The following is a 21,943-nucleotide window of genomic DNA, read 5'->3' on the forward strand; positions in this document are numbered from 1 at the left end:
CCTGATATGTCTGCACAGGATTCCAGCAGAGCGGCAACCCAAGGGGGAAGAGGAGCAGGAAGCGGTGGCTTCATCACTCATAAGCATCGGTTCAGGACTGGCTTCAGAAGTCTGAATCCTCGATGAGCTAAGTAATGCATCACTTTTCTAGCAGAGTGGTGCTTCTGAAATGGACCAGTGAAAAGACACAGAGACGGCTTTGTGTAAATAGGCTGCATTTATGACCTCTGCAGAGAACTCTAGAATATATCATCAACTATATAATTTGTGGCGTATGTGACTAAACCACGATTAATACAAACCTCATAAACTATACTTGCTTTGAACAATCCAGTTTTCTTATCTCAACAATGTAGAGGGGGGAAAGCGTGACCACTGAGCAGTGGGCTGTCAGAGTGGGTCAGAGCCCTAAAGGTGTGTTTACATTGACATTTGGCACAGTTGAGCGCCTTGGGCAGGACACAAAGGAGGACTTAAAGCGTTTCCCCTCCTCAATGGGTCTAAATCATCATCGGATCTGATAGGACGTGCACGGCATTCTCCTGCTGCCCGGGCCGGCACAGAGACAGCAGCCCCAGAGCCAAGCATGGTGCACAAAATTCCACACACCACCTTTTAACAAAGCCCAGCTCCCAAGGTGGCCAGACTTTCTGTCTCTGTGTTTGTACACGGAGGGCCCAGCCAGCTCAGAGCTTAGCCTGGCCTCTCCATACTGCCTTTACTGCCGTTTCAGCAGAGATGTGCCCTCTGCTAGTGGATCGGCTGCTGTGGGACACAGGGTTAATCTCCTGTTTTATTTATGTGGCCGACAGAGACTAATAGTATAATTAATCCCACCTAACGAGCTCAATGTTTAATTGAAAAGATGGGTTACTTATTCCAGAAAAAGAGAGAGCGTGGGAGACACAAATAGAAAGAGAGGCTGGAGTGATGTAATAGATGAGCCCATCTGATCAACATCATTTCTCAACCTGCTGCTCATCTACACTGAGTGTACAAAACATTAGGAACACCTGCTTTTTCCATGAAACAGACTTACCAGGTGAATCCAGGTGAAAGCTATGTCATGACGTTGGCCTGTGGGTAATGTTTATGAACCCCCCCCCCCCATAAATACCTTTCTCCCTTCCCTCTCTCTTGACTCTACTGAGGGACTCTTGAATAGCCTTTGTAAAACATAGAGAGTCTTGGAACATCAAACAAGTGGAGGGAAAGGAACCCTATTTCGGTAAAAGAACCAGTTGAAAATATGCATTGGTACTTAATGAATATGATGTCAATTCGGTTGTCATCTGAGACATTATGACTGATGACAGGACGACATAAACTGTATCTGGGAAAGTCTACACATTATAGTTATCAGATTCACATGGAATTGTTGTGCAATTTAAATGCATTTAACTTCTTTATGATAGGGGGCAGCATTTGCACTTTTGGATGAATTGCGTGCCCATAGTGAACTGCCTCCTACTCTATCCCAGATGCTAATTATTACTATTGGATATAAAACACTCTGAAGTTTCTAAAACTGTTTGAATGATGTCTGTGAGTATAACAGAACTCATATGGCAGGCAAAAACCTGAGAAAAAATCCAAACAGGAAGTGAGAATTCTGAGACTGGTCAATGTTCAACTCATCGCCTATTCAATTCCCTGTAAGATATGGATCTGTTTGCACTTCCTACGCCTTCCACTAGATGTCAACAGTCTGTAGAACGTGGAATGAAGCTTATACTGTGATGTTGAGAGGGAGGTGATGATGGGAGGTGTTTCAGTCAGTGGTCTGGCAGAATGCCAGTTCCTGGTCACGCGCGTTCCAAACGATATCGTCTTGCTTTCCATAACTTCTAGAGACACAAAGTAATTCTCCGGTTGGAACGTTATTGGATAGTTATGATAACAACATCCTGAAGATTGATTCTCTACTTAGTTTGACCAGTTTATTCGACCTGTTATATAACTTTTTGAAGTTTTCGTCCGAGTTCGCCTGCATCTGCGCGAGCGTTTGGACATGTGCACTAAACGAGCTAGCAAAAGTAGCTACTTAGACACAAGTTATGGACATTATCGAACAAAACAACAATTTATTGTGGAACTAGGATTCCTGGGAGTGCATTCTGATGAAGATGATCAAAGGTAAGGGAATATTTATGATGTAATTTCGTATTTCAGTTGACTCCAACATGGCGGAGAAATTTTGTTATTTTTGAGCGCCGTCTCAGATTATTGCATGGTGTGCTTCTTACGTAAAGTTTTTTTGAAATCTGACACAGCGGTTGCATTAAGAACAAGTGTATCTTTAATTCTATGTAAAACATGTATCTTTCATCAAAGTTTATGATGAGTATTTCTGTTATTTGACGTGGCTCTCTGCAATTTCTCCGGATATTTTGGAGGCATTTCTGAACATGGCGCCAATGTAAACCGAGATTTGTGGAGATAAATATGCACATTATCGAACAAAACATAAATGTATTGTGTAACATGATGTCCTATGAGTGTCATCTGATGAAGATCATCAAAGGTTAGTGATTAATTTTATCTCTATTTCTGCTTTTTGTGACTACTATCTTTTGCTGGGAAAATGGCTGTGTTTTTCTGTGGCTATGTACTGAGCTAACATAATCGTTTGGTGTGCTTTTGCCGTAAATCCTTTTTGAAATCAGACATGTTGTCTGAATTCACAACATGTGTAGCTTTAACTTGGTGTCTTTCATGTGTGATTTCATGAAAGATTGTTTTTTATAGTAATATATTTAAATTTGGCTTTTGGCCAAGTGGGACGCTACTGTCCCACATATCCCAGAGAAGTTAAATGAAACTATTTGTGAAAAGATTAAATGTAATTTTAGCTTCCCAAATGAGATAATTGGGTTTTCATAAGAATAGAGCTCTGCTCAATCAGTGGCCCGCCCCTGTGAAGAAACATGGGTTATAAACTATGAAACACACCCTTCTCTCCCTCCACTATATAAGCCCTTGATGAAAATGTAACCTCCTGTTCCGGGTACAATAGGACGACGGTCCGATGTCAGAAGGATTCAGATAATAACTACAGAACGAAGCCAACCTCAGCGTGAGCTTTGGTTGCGAATGGTATGAACTTTGAACTCTTATTCGCTACAGAAGTGATTCCTCCTAGCCGTTGAGTTAGCAGCAGCCGCTGTAAACGTGGGCTAGGAAAGGACGGACAGAGTATCCCATCTACCACACAATGACGAGACTACAACGTATTCTGTTTACCACCAGAGACACTCTTCAAAGGACAAAGGACTCTGTTGGGCAACACGGCCTTCCATCTACCACCAACCTATTGAAGCGCAGCTCAGAGTAAATATTTATTGCATTTTCCTTATCCAAATGGGCGGTAATTTAGAATGCATAACATTCTGTATTTACGATAGAGTAGCTGCCTACGGCCGATAGAGACATAGCTTCTCCCTTTATTCCTCAAGTCTTCCCGCTCTTTCACTCAAACCCAACCCCCGTTCTTTGTGTAACCAGCTGTCATATCTGTTCCGTCCGCTAGGGGCGTTTTCCTTTATGACATCATTTGTAATCAAGGTATGATTCATTCTGTGTATCTGTAATTCTGTGTGATAAGTTAGGTATTTACTAAATAAATAATTAAACCCAATTTTGTATTGCTGATTACACTTGTTAGCCAGGGTTCGTGAAGATAACCAAGAATTTACAACTTTGAGACTGAAATAAGGTGACGATTAATATTGACTGCTATTGATGTAAAATATTACTAGGTCTTTCAGAGTTTATTCAGAAGATAACAGCTCTATAAACACTCTTTCGTGGTGCCCCGGCTTTCTAGTTAATTACATTTACATGATTAGCTTAATCAGGTAATATTAATTACAGGAAAAGGATTTTATAGAATAGCATGTCATATCACTTAATCCGGCATAGCCAAAGACACGACAGCTATGATCCCTTATTGATGTCACTTCTTAAATCCACTTAAATCAGTGTAGATGAAAGGGAGGAGACAGATTAAAGAAGGATTTTTAAGCCTTGAGACATTTGAGACATGGATTGTGTATGTGTGCCATTCAGACGGTGAATGGGCGAGAAAATATTTAAGTGCCTTTGAACGGGGTATGGTAGTGGTGCCAGGTGCCCTGGTTTGTGTTAAGAACTGCAACCCTGCTGGGTTTTTCACTCTCAACAGTTTCCCGTGTGTATCAAGAATGGTCTACCACTCAAAGGACATCCAGCCAACTTGACACAATTGTGGGAAGCATTGGAGTCAACATGGGCCAGAATCCCTATGGAACACTTTCCTTGTAGAGTCCATGCCCCAACAAATTGAGGCTGTTCTAAGGGCAAAGGGGGGGATGCAACTCAATATTAGGAAGGTTTCATTTTTTTTTTTTAATGTTGTAATTTTTTACCCCTTCACCCCAATTTTCATGATTACGATCTTGTCTCATTGCTGCAACTCCGCAACAGGCTCAGGAGAGGCGAAGGTCGAGTCATGCGTCCCCTAAAACATGACCCGCCTAATCGAGCTTCTTAACACCCGCTCGCTTAACCCCGGAAGCTAGCTGCACCAATGTGTCGGAGGAAACACTGTTCAACTGACGACCGAAGTCAGCCTGCAGGTGCCCGGCCACAAGGAGTCGCTAGAGCGCGATGAGCCAAGTAAAGCCTGCAATGCAGTGCCTTAGACCGCTGCGCCACTCAGGAGGCCAGGAAGGTGTTCTTAATGTTTTGTACACTCAGTGTGCGTTTTATGATATCCATAGCTGGATCCAACTAGGTCACATGATCTGCGTCTGTTCCTAGCTAAATTACAGGCTGTTTTCTCTCTGTTTGTATCCTCCATAGCTTTAGGACATTTAGTGGGGGTTTAGTTTCATTTCAGTCCCCATGTAGATCGTCTCTCAAACTCCTCAGGGTTTGTTTTTCCTCTGGTACTAACTCATCCCTGTGTCTGGGTCTGTATCTGCTCTCTACAGAATTTAACTCCCTGCTCTGTTTACAAATCAACCATGATGATGAGCTCATAGTTAATAGAGAGCAGGGCCTCTCAGTACCTATGTCCCTTAATCAACCTGGCTGCATTAATATCATCTGGCCCTGCTCTGGGCCTCACATATCAGCCAAAGGCTTTGGTAGCAATACAGTAACTATCTGAATAGGTTGAATCAAATGGAAAGCATCCGAATTGGCTTTAAACCCAGTGCCCTAGACTCTAGCATTGATATGGTGTTTGCGCTGTGCACCATGGGGCTCTCACGTGTTCCAGGGTGCTGCTTTTATCTGGCCTCTTCAAAGGCAACTAATATACCAGGGGTTAACAGAACCATGTATCTATTATACCATACCTGCCCATCTGGCTCCACGGCAGCATTCCACCAGACCGCTCACAAGACTACTGGCTATTGAGCTTTCACTGAAACATGCACCATTTGAGCTGTAAAGATAGCCTTCTTATCTTGCCCTCTCACATGACATATCTGATAAAGACATCTGTGTGTTCTATCTATCCCACAGGAGGAATAAGCACGGCTGTGAGATGTGTCGCTGTGTCAAGTGTCCCCCCTTCACCTGTGACAAGCACTGCAGCGATGGCTACCGGCAGAACAGGAAGGGCTGCTCCATCTGCATGTGCAAAGGTATGGTGCTCATCTGTCTGTCTGTCTCATCTGGTCCGCATCAATATCCATCGCTCTGGGTCAGCCGTTCACACGACTACACTTCCATAACAACAAAAGTAGTGTGTGTGTGTGTGTGAGACCATGTGTGTGTGACCATGTGTGTGTGTGAGTGAGCGTGTGTGTTTAAGTGTGTGTGTGTGTGAGTGTGTGAGTGAGTGAGTGAGTGAGTGAGTGAGTGAGTGAGTGAGTGAGTGAGTGAGTGAGTGAGTGAATTACATTTTATTTTGAGTCAAATCGGCAAACCATCCCTTATGGGATTAATTGACACAAATATTACAATAATTCACTATGGTAATTAAATGATCACTCTTCTTCCGGTGTTCTCTGCATCGCATAAAGAGTGGAAAAGAATCTGAAAAAGGTCCAAATCAATACATGATAGTAAATGACATCCCTAGAGCAGTACAATAATATACATACATACATACACACAGTATATATACACATACTGTACATACAGTTGAAGCCGGAAGTTTACATACACTTATGTTGGAGTCAATAAAACCCGTTTTTCAACCACTCCACAAATTTCTTGTTAACAAACTATAGTTTTGGCAAGTCGGTTAGGACATCTACTTAATTTTTCCAACGATTGTTAACATACAGATAATTTCACTTATAATTCACTGTATTCAAATTCCAGTGAGTCAGAAGTTTACATAAACTAAGTTGACAGTGCCTTTAAACAGCTTGGAAAATTCCAGAAAATGATGTCATGGCTTTAGAAGCTTCTGATAGGCTGATTGACATCATTTGAGTCAATTGGAGGTGTACCTGTGGATGTATTTCAAGGCCTACCTTGAAGTGCCTCTTTGTTTGGCATCATGGGAAATCAAAAGAAATCAGCCAAGACCTCAGAAAACAATTGTGGACCTCCACGAGTCTGGTTCATCCTTGGGAGCAATTTCCAAATGTCTGAAGGTACCACGTTCATCTGTACAAACAATAGTACGCAAGTATAAACACCATGGGACTACGCAGCCGTCATACCGCTCAGGAAGGAGACGCGTTCTGTCTCCTAGAGATGAGCGTACTTTGGTGCAAAAAGTGCAAATCAATCACAGAACAACAGCAAAGGACCTTGTGAAGATGCTGGAGGAAACCGGTACAAAAGTATCTAAATCCACAGTAAAACAAGTCCTATATCAACACAACCTGAAAGGCCGCTCAGCAAGGAAGAAGCCACCACTCCAAAACCACCATAAAAAAGCCAGATTACGGCTTGCAACTGCACATGGGGACAAAGATCGTACTTTTTGGAGAAATGTCCTCTGGTCTGATGAAACAAAAATATAACTGTTTGGCCATAATCACCATCGTTATGTTTGGAGGGAAAAGGGGGAGGCTTGCAAGCCAAAGAACATCATCCCAACCGTGAAGCATGGAGGTGGCAGCTTCATGTTGTGGGGGTGCTTTGCTGCAGTAGGGACTGGTGCACTTCACAAAATAGATGGCATCATGAGGGAGGAAAATTATGTGGATATATTGAAGCAACATCTCAAGACATCAGTCATTAAGTTAAAGCTTGGTTGCAAATGGGTCTTCCAAATGGACAATGACCCCAAGCACACTTCCAAAGTTGTGGCAAAATGGCTTAAGGACAAAAAAGTCAAGGTATTAGAGTGGCCATCACAAAGCCCTGACCTCAATCCTGTAGAAAATTTGTGGGCAGAACTGAAAAAGCGTGTGTGAGCAAGGAGGCCTACAAACCTGACTCGGTTACACCAGCTCTGTCAGAAGGAATGGGCATAAATTCACCCAACTTATTGTGGGAAGCTTGTGGAAGTCTACCCGAAACGTTTGACCCAAGTTAAACAATTTAAAAGGCAACGCTACCAAATACTAGTTGAGTGTATGTAAACTTCTGACCCACTGGGAATGTGATGAAAGAAATAAAAGCTGAAATAAATCATTCTCGCTACTATTATTCGGACATTTCACATTCTAAAAATAAAGTGGTGATCCTAACTGACCTAAGACAGGGAATTTTTACTAGGATTAAAGTCAGGAGTTGTGAAAAACTGAGTTTAAATGTATTTGGCTAAGGTGTATGTAAACTTCCGACTTCAACTGTACATACATACATACATACATACATACATACATACATACATACATACATACATACATACATACATACATACATACATACATACATACATACATACATAGCATACATAACATATACAGATAAATAAATACAGTACGTGTGTATTTGTGACATTTTGTGTGACCTTGTGTGTGACCATGTGTGTGTGATTGTGAGAGTGATCGTGTCTGTGTCCTGTAAAATGGATTCAGGGTGAGGAGTAGGATATATACTGTGAATTAGAGAGATACGAGTCTCTCTGAAGTGTTGACTTTCTCCCACTATGTAGCAGATGTGATTTGCTGGGACCTTTAGCTGGTCTTATGAATGGATGTTTTGACTCTTGTTTTTATTTAACTCTCTCTGAGGCCTGTGTGTGCATGTCTGATTAGATTCACCAACCACAAAAGTCAAAGAAAGTTTGCGAACAGCTTACTTAAACACTGCCAGTTTTATTTGATGTGTTTATTTTCTTTTTTCAGTAATATTATAAATATTTTAGCTTGGCATATATTTTTGGTTTCTTGCTTAGCAAGACGCCGGTGCAGTGGGTCCATTTCACCACACATAGACACTTCTGTCTATTCCACGGTCCTGTTGTTGACATTATTTTGATACTCTTGGATCAGGTACTCAGTGGACTGTTCAAGTATTTATGGATAGGAAACTTTTGGGGAGCTGTACCTTTTTCCGTGTGTATAACCATGTGTTATATCAGTGTGTTAAGAGAGAAGAGAGACAAACATCTGCCCTGGATGTGAAAACATGGTGCGATTCACTGAACTACTGCAGTACGTTCTATTTTAAAACACTGTTCTCCCAGGACTTAACAGCCACACTGGGTCTATTCTAAAACACATTGGAGGCCAGTTATTGGCATTTGTGGGGTTTTATAAACTAAACCTATCCCTCAAAAGAAACACAGGACCTCAGCTTTGGGACCGGTGCCAAAAACCTCAGGGAAATGATTAAACTTTATTTATTTGTGGTGCTGTTGTAAATGGATTATTGGGAAATAAAGGGACTTTAAAAGGAAGGTCACATATTGGTGTTTGGTGAAGGTGGAGCTGAGAGGATCCAGGGACTGTAACTGAGCCAAGACAATAACATTTGCTGCCTTTACTATAAACCGTAAATAATTCTTCTTAATGAAATTTCCACTTTGAATTTCTAATGCCCTGAAACATCCCTGGTGACTGTTTCTCACAGGTTCAAGTCACCAGCCTCCCTCCCTGCCTAACGTCTGTTTGTCTGTGTTCATGTTTATTTTCCAGAGAGTGGCCACCTGCCAAGCACCACTGCCTCCACCCCTATGCCCAGCTACTGCCTGACCTCCAACGGGCACCGCTATGAGAAGGGCGAGAGCTGGCACGACGGCTGCCGAGACTGCTACTGCCACACTGGGAGAGAGATGTGTGTGTTCATATCCTGCCCTGTGCCCAGTTGTCCCAACCCAGTGGTCAGACCTGACCAGTGCTGCCCCACTTGTGAAGGTACGTCTTGTCTGGAGCCACCTGGTCTATCAACACACACACAGGTCTGGCAGATCACAGTCCCCTAGGATCTCACTCTCCTAAGAGCCCACTTACTGCCCCAGTAGTCAACCCAGTCCTCAGGCTCCATGAACACTTTGTGTTTCTGTAAGGAGCAACACACACTGATACACAGTTACACACCCACGCCTCTTCATCCATACCTCTCCCAGAGTCACTCAGGATATTTATATGGGAGTGACTCAGTGGACTGTTCAAATATTTAGGAGTGAAAGAAGTCTACAACTTTGTCGCCCGTTTGTCAGTAGACAAGACATTAACTCCTTACAAATGTCAATCCTATCATATCAATCCTACACAACCACACATAGTTGTGTAACTGCCAGGCTTTAGTCTTTCAGCAATGATGTCACACATCTAATTGTAGTAAGCTGGGAATCTTGTTTTTTTTTTACCGTTATTTTACCAGGTAAGTTGACTGAGAACACGTTCTCATTTGCAGCAACGACCTGGGGAATAGTTACAGGGGAGAGGAGGGGGATGAATGAGCCAATTGTAAACTGGGGATTATTAGGTGACCATGATGGTTTGAGGGCCAGATTGGGAATTTAGCCAGGACACCGGGGTTAACACCCCTACTCTTACGACAAGTGCCATGGGATCTTTAATGACCTCAGAGAGTCAGGACACCCGTTTAACGTCCCATCCGAAAGACGGCACCCTACACACAGGGCAGTGTCCCCAATCACTGCCCTGGGGCATTGGGATATTTTATTAGACCAGAGGAAAGAGTGCCTCCTACTGGCCCTCCAATACCACTTCCAGCAGCATCTGGTCTCCCATCCAGGGACTGACCAGGACCAACCCTGCTTAGCTTCAGAAGCAAGCCAGCAGTGGTATGCAGGGTGGTAAGCTGGGAATCTTGTTCTTTGTAGACTCTGCACTCTTTGAGTGTGTTGCTGTTCTCGGTCTTTCCTAACCTATATATCATCTGTCCAGATGAATCAGGAAGTGGTCAGCCGGAGGGCAGGGACCTGGTGGTGTGCCGGGCCCCTGGGGGGGAACTCTATGTGGAGGGAGAGACCTGGAACCTGGACGACTGTACACGCTGCACCTGCAGGAAGGGCCGCGTCTTGTGCGACACTGAAGTGTGTCCCCCTGCTGTGTGTCAGGCCCCAACCAGGAACAAGGACACCTGTTGCCATGTCTGCCCAGGTACAGTACCTTACATCCCCTGCATCTGTCATAGGCTGCTTTACTAGGAAGCATCTAATGCCAAGCCATTTTCTTCTCTGTAAATGTAGAACTCCATCATCATATTAGCCTTGACAAGAGCAATTTCAGATAATATCAAAAGCCCTTACAGTACATCCAGGAATAACTCCAGAAAGAAATGTCAGTTTGTGGTCAGTCAGAGTGGGATAAATCTAAGCTGGAGCCATTATCAGCAGTATGTGGTTGTGGACTGTGGAGCCTTGCCTTCCTGGGTGCATGTTAAACGCTGTTGGACAGTTTAATGTCAGGCTTATAAAGAAACCAGACCAAACTGGCTGGGTTTACATTGGTATATATCCTCCAGACAGGAACACATGTGGACAACCCTGTCTGTTTCCACTGGTCATTTGTAGGCCCGGGAGTTTTTCCTGGCAATGTGATATGACTAGGAAAAACTCTGGCCCCTAGTTATAGCCTATATAACTAGTTTCTCCTGGTCAGGTCACGTGACCTCACCCCCTGTTATGAAGAACAGACTTGGTGACCATCTGCACTATTTCAGTACACTCACCCCTCCCCACCACCTCCTCCCGCCCCTCACTCCTCCCTCAGCCCCACAAGCATGAGCCCCACAAATAAAAAATGCATGACTGCTCCTGAAACCCACAGAGCCTCCTGGGGAATGCTCGGCTAGCTGCGTTATCACCACATCTCCCCCCAGAATAGCAGTTTGCCCTTATGTATGAGGCTGGCTCTAAGGAATGTCGGAATAACGCACATTTCAATGACAGGCCCCATGATGTACAGTATGCGTACAGTACTCCCGATATGTATACAATCTAACCAAGGCTTTGATCACAGGAAGGCCATTGATCTATGGGCCCGGGGGCAATGAGACACAGAGATAAGCCTGAGATTTAACTGACAGAGAGCACAGCAGCCATATGTTCCCTAGTCATTAGCTAGCCTCCTGCTAGTTTTTACTGTACACTTAAAATCATCTCATCTCAAACACAGACCTACCGTTCCAATAATTGCTCTGGATTAACATGTTATACTGCCGGTGTTAGCCTGGGAGATGTTATACTGCCGGTGTTAGCCTGGGAGATGTTATACTGCCGGTGTTAGCCTGGGAGATGTTATACTGCCGGTGTTAGCCTGGGAGATGTTATACTGCCGGTGTTAGCCTGGGAGATGTTATACTGCCGGTGTTAGCAAGGGAGATGTTATACTGCCGGTGTTAGCCTGGGAGATGTTATACTGCCGGTGTTAGCCTGGGAGATGTTATACTGCCGGTGTTAGCCTGGGAGATGTTATACTGCCGGTGTTAGCCTGGGAGATGTTATACTGCCGGTGTTAGCCTGGGAGATGTTATACTGCCGGTGTTAGCCTGGGAGATGTTATACTGCCGGGGTTAGCCTGTTAGATGTTATACTGCCGGTGTTAGCCTGTTAGATGTTATACTGCCGGTGTTAGCCTGGGAGATGTTATGCTGCCGGTGTTAGCCTGGGAGATGTTATGCTGCCGGTGTTAGCCTGGGAGATGTTATGCTGCCGGTGTTAGCCTGGGAGATGTTATGCTGCCGGTGTTAGCCTGGGAGATGTTATACTGCCGGTGTTAGCCTGGGAGATGTTATACTGCCGGTGTTAGCCTGGGAGATGTTATACTGCCGGTGTTAGCCTGTTAGATGTTATACTGCCGGTGTTAGCCTGGGGGATGTTATACTGCCGGTGTTAGCCTGGGAGACGTTATACTGCCGGTGTTAGCCTGGGAGATGTTATACTGCCGGTGTTAGCCTGGGAGATGTTATACTGCCGGTGTTAGCCTGGGGAATATCTGTGATAAAGTTAACCCTTGGTGTGCCTCTCTCTCCATCCATCCCTCCATCCACAGAGGGTCCCCTGCTCCCAGTGAGCACCAGTCAGCAGGAGTATTGTATCTCCAGCGAGGGAGACGTGCTGCTGGCTGGGGACACCTGGAAGGCCAACGCCTGCACCAGTTGTTCCTGCAACAACGGAACCATTCAGTGTTTCTCCCAGCGCTGCCCGCCTGCCAACTGCAGGGTGCCCGTCCTGCGCAAGGGCCAGTGCTGCCCTCACTGTCTGGGTAAGTGTGTGTGTGTGTGTGTGTGTGTGTGTGTGTGTGTGTGTGTGTGTGTGTGTGTGTGTGTGTGTGTGTGTGTGTGTGTGTGTGTGTGTGTGAAAGTCTAGCTGGGTGAGAGCACACTGCTTGTTACCCTCTCTAATGATGTCCACTGTAATTATGGTGTGTAGAATACAGTATTATGTCTTATCTTGTGAAAACTGTGAAAAACCCATATTAAGCATGCATTAAAACAAGTCGTTCCTTTGGGACAAGGTACAGCTTGTTATTGAGAAAATTATTATTCACAGTGAAACTTGTAGGAAGGGAGGAAAAGTCTTTAGCTAGAATAAGGAAAGCATGTGTGAGTCGCGTCCTGAGTGCCAGTCTTGCTGGCGCTGCATGGGCAAACACGGTTACTCACAGCAACATTCCATGTGACACAACCCACTCCGACCAAAAACATTCCCCAAGCATCCGCACATTCACACGTGTTTCCTGTCTCCGGCTGAGCCGGCCTGCCATTGAGAGCTTTTCCTATAGAGGAAAACCTTGGCACAGGTCTGCATTGTTCCCTGTGATTTTTAGCCGTTTCATCTTTGTTTTGGTTATTTGCTCGGTGGAAAACAGCACTTGACAAAGGAGGGTCATGGAAGCTTAGAGAACACGTGCTGTAAACACACCTGATCTACAGACACTCATCCAAACAATAACCTTCTGTTACATTCACTTATGTGGGGATTTGTTTTTGGTTCAAGTGTGTTTGACATTACATGAGTGAATGGGTATGTGAGTTATGGTTGTGATATTCTGATTTACAGAAATGACAACAACGTCTGTTCCAATGATGGTGTCGACCAAGGACCCCAAGACCAGGGTTACTACCACAGTGGACAACACAGTCTGGATCACCACTGCCACCGTACCTCCTATCATTGCTGCTACAGGTAACACTAACACTGTCTGTCTGCCTGCCTGTCTGTCTGTCTGTCTGTCTTTCCCTCTCTTTCACTTACTCACTCACTCCTCCTATGGCCCACAGCGATGGTTAACTAATAATAGTAATAATATGGGACTAGGTGGTAACACCTGCCTCAGCTCAGCCCTGTGACTTGACATGTCATCCAGGTTGTATCACAACCGGCCGTGATTGGGAGTCCAATATGGCGGCGCGCAATTGGGCCAGCGTCGTCCATCATTGTAAATAAGAATTTGTTCTTAACTGACTTGCCTAGTTAAATAAAGGTAAAAAATATATATATATATATATTATATAGGGACACTTTGACAAATGAGAAATCCAGTGACACATGATGAATCGATGTGGCCAAAACAATACTAACCAATAAGAGTCCTGGGACAGAGACCATTCATCTGAAGACTGTATCTGAGGTATTGGCCAGGGAAAACTGCCAAACACTAAACAAGGGCACGAGCTGCTTTTCATCTCAATTAATTAGAAGGGGAATAATGTAATGGCAATATTGGCCCGTGTGACAGCAGTGTGTGTAGTCTAGTCTGTGGGGGAGAGCTGATATTAATACTGTTTGATTCTCCTTGCAGACGGGAACAGCCTGGGAGAGAACTTCCCCAGCCAAACTGAGATGGCTCTCATCTACCAATCAGCAGCCTGGATACTGGCCGGTCTACTCCTGGCCATCATCATCTTCCTCATCGTGGCGCTCCTCATCAACAAGAAAAAGAAGTGGGTGCAGATGTCCTGCTACAGTGCCCCCAAGAAGGTGAGAGGCATTGTGGGTAAATCAGCTCATTAGGCCCTGTACTGAACGCAGTTTCACCAATGAATTGCAACATTTACATTTGAGCAGACCAGAGCGACTTCAGGAGCAATTAGGGTTAAGTACCTTGCTCAAGGGCACAGACTTTTAACAGCTAAACTACCTGCTGCAACCCAGCATTGCTGCCCAAACTTAGACCCCTGTGGTGCTAAATCATAGCACCAGAGTGGGGCGGGCGGTTGATTTGGGTTTTAATCTGTGGGTGGGTCGTGGGTTTTTCTTGATCTTCCAGCTCCTGCTACAACCTGTGTTCAGGGTGTCATAAAGTAGGGATTTATGTCTTTTTCCAGGACTTAATTCTGAAGGAGCACTTTGAACTGTGTCAAGTTTATCAGCAAATGTGATAGTTTTACAACACCCCCATGAAATAAGACTAGTGGCACAGAAAATCGTCACATACTTTCTGAACAGTCTCTCCCGTCCGAACTAGACACAGTGCACGCTAACCCAAAGCAGTAGGATCCAATCAATAACTGGCAAGAGAATTGATATTTGAAACCCAGGGAATCTTTCCTCTCTCTTCTTCTTTCTTAGACTGTGATCCTGAAGAAGCATGTGAATAAGAACTCGTTGGTGTACATGGAACCTTCAAAGGAGAACAAGTTCCAGAGCGTGAAGAATGACTGCAGCATCAACTTCTCCCCAGAGATGAGCTCACCGTGTGTAGAGAGAATGAGCATCCCCCGGGCGAAGCTGAGTATGGGCCAGGGCAGGGGGCAGCGCTAGATCACTACAGGCCCCCGACCACCAACCCCCTAACCGGACCCCCAAACTCTACACCGCCCGCAGGGCTACCCAGTACTTCCTCTTCTCTCTTTCACACATTTCCATGGTGATCGATCCACAAAACTATATATTGTACTGTACAGCCACACACGTCTGGGATTCCCCCCTTCTCTCTCTCTCTGTGGCAGTAAAACTGATGATCCACAACGAAACACAAAACATTGCAACTTCCTGTTGCTTTATCATACTGCTATATCCTGCGTTTGGAGCTTTACTGTGGCCTGGCTGCTGGTGTGGTGAGGAGAGACAGGGGAGGCAGGAGGATGTGGCCATTCTGGGACTTTGCCATACAGTTCACCAGACAGAAAGACAGCCAGAGAGGCTACTACTCAGCCAGAGAGCTCTGCACTGGGAACATGATCATTTTTGTTTCTCGCCTCCTCTGGAGCTGGAACATGAAGCTAATAGGAGTATAAAAGCTTTAGGACAGCAGTTTGGGTTCTAGACTAGATGGTCTCCAGTCTGCTGGTTTCCATGTGCTGCAGCGCAGCACTCAATTGATCAACAATTGTTTTAGATTTAACTGGTCTTCCAGTTGTAATCAAAATTGGATGGGAGGGATTAGCAGATATATGGCTAGATCCATGACTCTCTCCTCTCCGCAGTCAATGACTGAGCAACATCAGAACCCAGCAGACTCAGGGAAAATAGACCCATACTCCTGCTTCAGAACGTTTGGTATCCATCTTAGCTTCTTTTTTACCCTTCTATTTCTATGTGTACTAGTAGTGTATTTCTTGGTTTTGTGATGGTCTCCGTGGTGGCAAGATTAAAACATTGCAATCACCAGACTAAACTTTCTCCATTAATGCAGAGGAAGGATGCTCTTCTCTTGCCACTTACTGTAGTGGTTCCTGTCTGCCTCAAAGATGATGACCAAGTCATTCCATTCAGAAAACAACCAGCTACCCTGGAGAGAGGGAAAAAATACAGTACGAGTGAATGTAGTCTGCCTCAGCCGTGAAGCCAGTGTGTCCGTCTGTAATACAGTATGGTCCTTCATCCTTCTCTACTCAATAACTCTTAGTCTGGTTTCCTTCAGAAGGAATCATCCCATTGACTGAACTTCATATAGAAATGGCAATGGACTTCAAGGTGAAGTGGATTAACATGAATCCAGACTTATTTTATAGCTTGCAGATAAGACGACTCGTTACAAGAAACTACAGAAGCAGTGCCAGACCTTCTGGAGTGACTCATGAGTAATGTCGATATACAGTAAGCCTCACTTATATAAGTTAATGTACAGCCATGCGCAAACAGGAGCTACTGTTTCCAGAGAATGTTAACATGTGCATTAATAGCCTTAAATGTTTATCAGATTTCATTGTTTCTCCTATAATAACATATTCTAGCCCAATTCAGTACATTTTGAAGAGTTCAACTGATGTGCTATGTATTCCATACCCAGGTAACCTGACTGAAGGTCTTCCCATTCCACCAGTTTATAATGTATTACAGTGAACGAGGGCAAGAGGTTCAAGGAGACTGCTATGAACTGTAAATAATAGTACTTTACAACATCAGAGCATGTTCATGAAAATTAGCACTTTTGTAAGGATCCAGTGTTTTAAAAAGCTGTGGGGGAGAATTCCTAGAGGGATAAAGGCTTCATCGGGGATTTGATAGGCATATTTATCACGTAATGATAAACCACTCAAGTTAACATACTGTTGCAGCACAGTCTTGGCTTATTAACAATCTGATCGATCTAGTGAAAGAGCTGTGCTTTGGAGCTTTACAAAACAGACTGGGGTTTAATAAGAAATCTTTGGGCATGATTTCATAATTACATTGCCACTCTCTCGATTCAAAGACCATTGTGATGTCAAAACTGGGTGGAGACAAATGTAGATTTCTATTGAAGAGTTGTAAAAGTAATTCTGTAGATTTGGGTCTGTTTGAATCACAACCATTTGCTTTAAATGAAGTGAAGATGCGACTTGTAAAAGCTTACAGTTATTTGTTTTTCCTATGTGTAAAAAAGGTAGATAAAAGTAGTGGACAGAAGAGTACCTTATTTATTTTTTCACATAGTTTTATTTATTAATACTAATCTATAGTTTGACATGTGTTTTTGGCAAATGAACTTGGTAGCCAAAGCTGCTGTACATTTTCGATATTGTAAACCATTTACCATTTCTATCTGCTTTGTTATTCAAGCTTATTTATTTTACTTTTGCCAACTGTAAATACATTTTTCTTAGATGTTGAACTGTAACATTTACACTTATTTTGAAAAAATAAAATGTGTGAACAAAAATGACTTTACCTTTAACTTTGGGAAGACATTTCAGTGTTTGTGTCATTTCCATGGTGAGATCATGTTTGCAATGAGGAAGTGTGCTGTGCTTGTTGGGTTCAAAAGAGGTAACATGGTTAGATATGACATCTGTTCCTTTAACTACTCTTTCCCAGTGCTGCCGAAGGTGATCAGCTTTCCCTCACCCTTAGTTTGCCAAAGGTTTTAATGTTCCCTTTTCTCTTTAGCATACTTTCTCTGCTCTGCTTATCTGTGTTGTGTTACAGGATTTGGCCAGAGATCTGTGTGTGGTGTTTCTTAAAGCCTAGAGCAGGGTTCCCCAACTGGCCCGCGGGAGGTTTTATTTGGCACCCCAAGTTTTCAGAGTAAAAGAAAATCATATATATACGCAGTTGAAGTCGGAAGTTTACATACACTTAGGTTGGTGTCATTAAAACTCGTTTTTCAACCACTCCACAAATTTCTTGTTAACAAACTATAGTTTTGTCAAGTCGGTTAGGACATCTACTTTGTGCATGACACAAGTCATTTTTCCAACAATTGTTTACAGACAGATTATTTCAGTTATTATTCACTGTATCACAATTCCAGTGGGTCTGAAGTTTACATTCCATAAGTTGACTGGGCCTTTAAACAGCTTGTAAAATTCCTGAAAATGATGTCATGCCTTTAGAAGCTTCTGATAGGCTAATTGACATCATTTGAGACAATTGGAGGTGTGCCTGTGGATGTATTTCAAGGCCTACCTTCAAACTCAGTGCCTCTTTGCTTGACATCATGGGAAAATCAAAAGAAATCAGCCAAGACCTGAGAAATTGTAGACCTGCAAGAGTCTGGTTCATCCTTGGGAGCAATTTCCAAACACCTGAAGGTACCACGTCCATCTGTACAAACAATAGTACACAAGTATTATCACCATGGGACTCTGCAGCCGTCATACCACTCAGGAAGGGGACGCGTTCTGTCTCCTAGAGATGAACATACTTTGTTGCGAAAAGTGCAAATCAATCCCAGAACAACAGCAAAGGACCTTGTAAAGATGCTGGAGGAAACAGGTACAAAAGTATCTATATCAGCACAACCTGAAAGGCCGCTCAGCAAGGAAGAAGCCACTGCTCCAAAACCGTCATAAAAAAGCCAGACTACAGTTTGCAACTACACATGGGGACAAAGATCATACTTTTTCGAGAAATGTCCTCTGGTCTGATGAAACAAAAATTGAACTGTTTGGCCATAATCACCATCGTTATGTTTGGAGGAAAAAGGGGGAGGCTTGCAGGCCAAAGAACACCATCCTAACCGTGAAGCACAGGGGTGGCAGCATCATGTTGTGGGGGCGCTTTGCTGCAGGAAGGACTGGTGCACTTCACAAAATAGATGGCATCATGAGGGAGGAAAATTATGTGGATATATTGAAGCAACATCTCAAGACATCAGTCAGGATGTTAAAGCTTGGTCGCAAATGGGTCTTTCAAATGGACAATCAAACTAAGCATACTTCCAAAGTTGTGTCAAAATTGCTTAATTGCAAAGTCAAGGTTTTGGAGTGGCCATCACAAAGCCCTGACCTCAATCCTATAGATATTTGTGGGCAGAACTGAAAAAGCATATGTGAGCAAGGAGGCCTACAAACCTGACTCAGTTACACCAGCTCTGTCAGGAGGAATGGGCATAAATTCACCACACCTTATTGTGGGAAGCTTGTGGAAGGCTACCTGAAACGTTTTACCAAAGTTTAACAATTTAAAGGCAATGCTACCAAATACGAATTGAGTGTATGTAAACTTCTGACCCACTGGGAATGTGATGAAAGAAATAAAAGCTTAAATAAATAATTCTCTATTATTCTGACATTTCACATTCTTAAAATAAAGTGGTGATCCTAACTGACCTAAGATGGAATTTTTACTAGGATTAAATGTCAGGAATTGTGAAAAACTGAGTTTGTATGTACATATATATATACACACTGCTCAAAAAAATAAAGGGAACACTTAAACACAATGTAAGTCCAAGTCAATCACACTTCTGTGAAATCAAACTGTCCACTTAGGAAGCAACACTGATTGACAATACATTTCACATGCTGTTGTGCAAATGGAATAGACAAAAGGTGGAAATTATAGGCAATTAGCAAGACACCCCCAATAAAGGAGTGGTTCTGCAGGTGGTGACCACAGACCACTTCTCAGTTCCTATGCTTCCTGGCTGATGTTTTGGTCACTTTTGAATGCTGGTGTTGCTTTCACTCTAGTGGTAGCATGAGACGGAGTCTACAACCCATACAAGTGGCTCAGGTAGTGCAGCTCATCCAGGATGGCACATCAATGCGAGCTGTGGCAAGAAGGTTTGCTGTGTCTGTCAGCGTAGTGTCCAGAGCATGGAGGCGCTACCAGGAGACAGGCCAGTACATCAGGAGACGTGGAGGAGGCCGTAGGAGGGCAACAACCCAGCAGCAGGACCGCTACCTCCGCCTTTGTGCAAGGAGGAGCACTGCCAGAGCCCTGCAAAATGACCTCCAGCAGGCCACAAATGTGCCTGCTAAGGTCACTTAGAAATGTCCTTGTTTTTGAAAGAAAAGCTAATTTTTGGGTCCATTAAAATAACAAAAAATTGATGGCCCCGGTGCACAACTGAGCAAGAGGACAAGTACATTAGTGTCTAGTTTTAAAAACAGACACCTCACAAATCCTCAACTGGCAGCTTCATTAAATAGTACCCGCAAACACTAGTCTCAACATCAACAGTGAAGAGGTGTCTCCAGGATACTGGCCTTCTAGGCAGAGTTGTAAGAAAAAGCCATATCTCAGACTGGCTAATAAAAATAAAAGATTAAGATGGGCAAAAGAACAGACACTGGACAGAGGAACTCTGCCTAGAAGGCCAGCATCCCGGGGGTACCTCTTCACTGTTGAGACTGGTGTTCTGTGGGTACTATTTAAAGAAGCTGCCAGTTGATGACTTGAGGTGTCTGTTTCTCAAACTAGACCTTCTAATGTACTTGTCCTCTTGCTCAGTTGTGTACCGGGGCCTCCTACTCCTCTTTCCATTCTGGTTAGAGCCAGTTTGCGCTGTTCTGTGAAGGGAGTAGTACACAGCGTTGTACGAGATCTTCAGTTTCTTGGCAATTTCTCACATGGAATAGCCTTCATTTCTCAGAACAAGAATAGATTGACGAGTTTGTTACTGGCCATTTTGAGCCTGTAATCGAACCCACAAATGCTGATGCTCCAGATACTCAACTAGTCTAAAGAAGGCCAGTTTTATTGCTTCTGTAAATCAGCACAACAGTTTTCAGCTGTGCTAACATAATTGCAGAAGTGTTTTCTAAGATCAATTAGCCTTTTAAAATGATAAAGTTGGATTAGCTAACACAACATGCCATTGGAACACAGGAGTGATGGCTGCTGATAATGGGCCTATGTACGCCTATGTAGATATTAATTTTTTTTATCTGATGTTTCCAGCTACGATCGTCATTTACAACATTAACAATGTCTACACTGTATTTCGGATCAATTTTATGTTGATGAACTTTTTTTGTGTGCTTTTCTTTCAAAAACAAGGACATTTCTAAGTGACCTCAAACCTTTGAACGGTAGTGTGTACACACACACACACACACACAGTACCAGCCAAAAGTTTGGACACACCCACTAATTCAAGGTTTTTTGCTTTTTTTTACTATTTTCCACATTGTAGAATAATTGTGTAGACATTAAAACTGAAATAACACATATGGAATCATAGTCACCAAAAAAAAAAAAAGTGTTAAACAAATCAAAATATATTTGAGATTCTTCAAACTAGCCACCCTTTGCCTTGATGACAGCTTTGCACACTGTTGGCATTCTCTCAACCAACTTCACCTGGAATGCTTTTCCAACAGTCTTGAAGGAGTTTCCACATATGCTGAGCACTTGTTGGCTGCTTTTCCTTCACTCTGCGGTCCAACTGATCCCAAACAATCTCAATTGGGTTGAGGCCAGGTCATCTGATGCAGCACTCCATCACTCTGTAAGCAAGGTTTGAAATGTTTTTCTCAAATATATTGGTTTAGGCTTCTTGCTGTCAATTTGCAGTCTACGTTATGGCCCCCTGACCATCCTCAAGAAAATAATAATCAGTCCGCGGCTGAATCTAGTTGATGATCCCTGGTTTAGAGGACTCTATGGATGAGAAATGCAATGGCCAGACCTCAGTCAGGGCTTCATAAAACGACAGACAGAAAAATACTGGGCCAGGAAGGCTTGAACGGACAACCTGAAGCATTCACACTGTGGACAGTGCCTCTGTTTCAACCTTTCAGTCACCATTTGCTCATAAACCTCAACATGAGGAAGTGAAGACTGCTCTGAAAACTCAATCACCTATTTGAGGTGCCTTTCTTCCAAAGGTTAGTTTCTTACAGCATAATGGTTCTTCCATACCATCGGAGTTCGATTTCAACAGGAAAATGGAAATTCGTAGTAGTCAGTCAAAAACCCCATAGATATCTCAGTAATAGAATATCCACAGTCCATAACTATTCATCAAGTTCT

General features: G+C 43.5%; 1 protein-coding gene across 2 annotated transcripts in view; it reads left to right on the top strand.

Moving 5' to 3' along the window:
- The window catches only part of LOC129812843 (cysteine-rich motor neuron 1 protein-like), a 59,796-nt gene extending 42,391 nt beyond the window's left edge, over positions 1 to 17,405 (top strand). For both annotated transcript variants that reach the window (XM_055864758.1, XM_055864759.1), the window contains 7 exons: positions 5,512 to 5,633; positions 9,039 to 9,257; positions 10,257 to 10,472; positions 12,366 to 12,578; positions 13,376 to 13,501; positions 14,118 to 14,296; positions 14,888 to 17,405. In XM_055864758.1, coding sequence (XP_055720733.1) covers positions 5,512 to 5,633; positions 9,039 to 9,257; positions 10,257 to 10,472; positions 12,366 to 12,578; positions 13,376 to 13,501; positions 14,118 to 14,296; positions 14,888 to 15,079 — 1,267 coding nt within the window. In that variant the 3' untranslated portion in view covers positions 15,080 to 17,405. The remainder of the gene's footprint in view (positions 1 to 5,511; positions 5,634 to 9,038; positions 9,258 to 10,256; positions 10,473 to 12,365; positions 12,579 to 13,375; positions 13,502 to 14,117; positions 14,297 to 14,887) is intronic.
- Positions 17,406 to 21,943: the final 4,538 nt, after the last annotated feature.

Source organism: Salvelinus fontinalis, chromosome 16, assembly GCF_029448725.1.
Source record: "Salvelinus fontinalis isolate EN_2023a chromosome 16, ASM2944872v1, whole genome shotgun sequence".
NCBI classification, from domain to species: Eukaryota; Metazoa; Chordata; class Actinopteri; order Salmoniformes; family Salmonidae; genus Salvelinus; species Salvelinus fontinalis.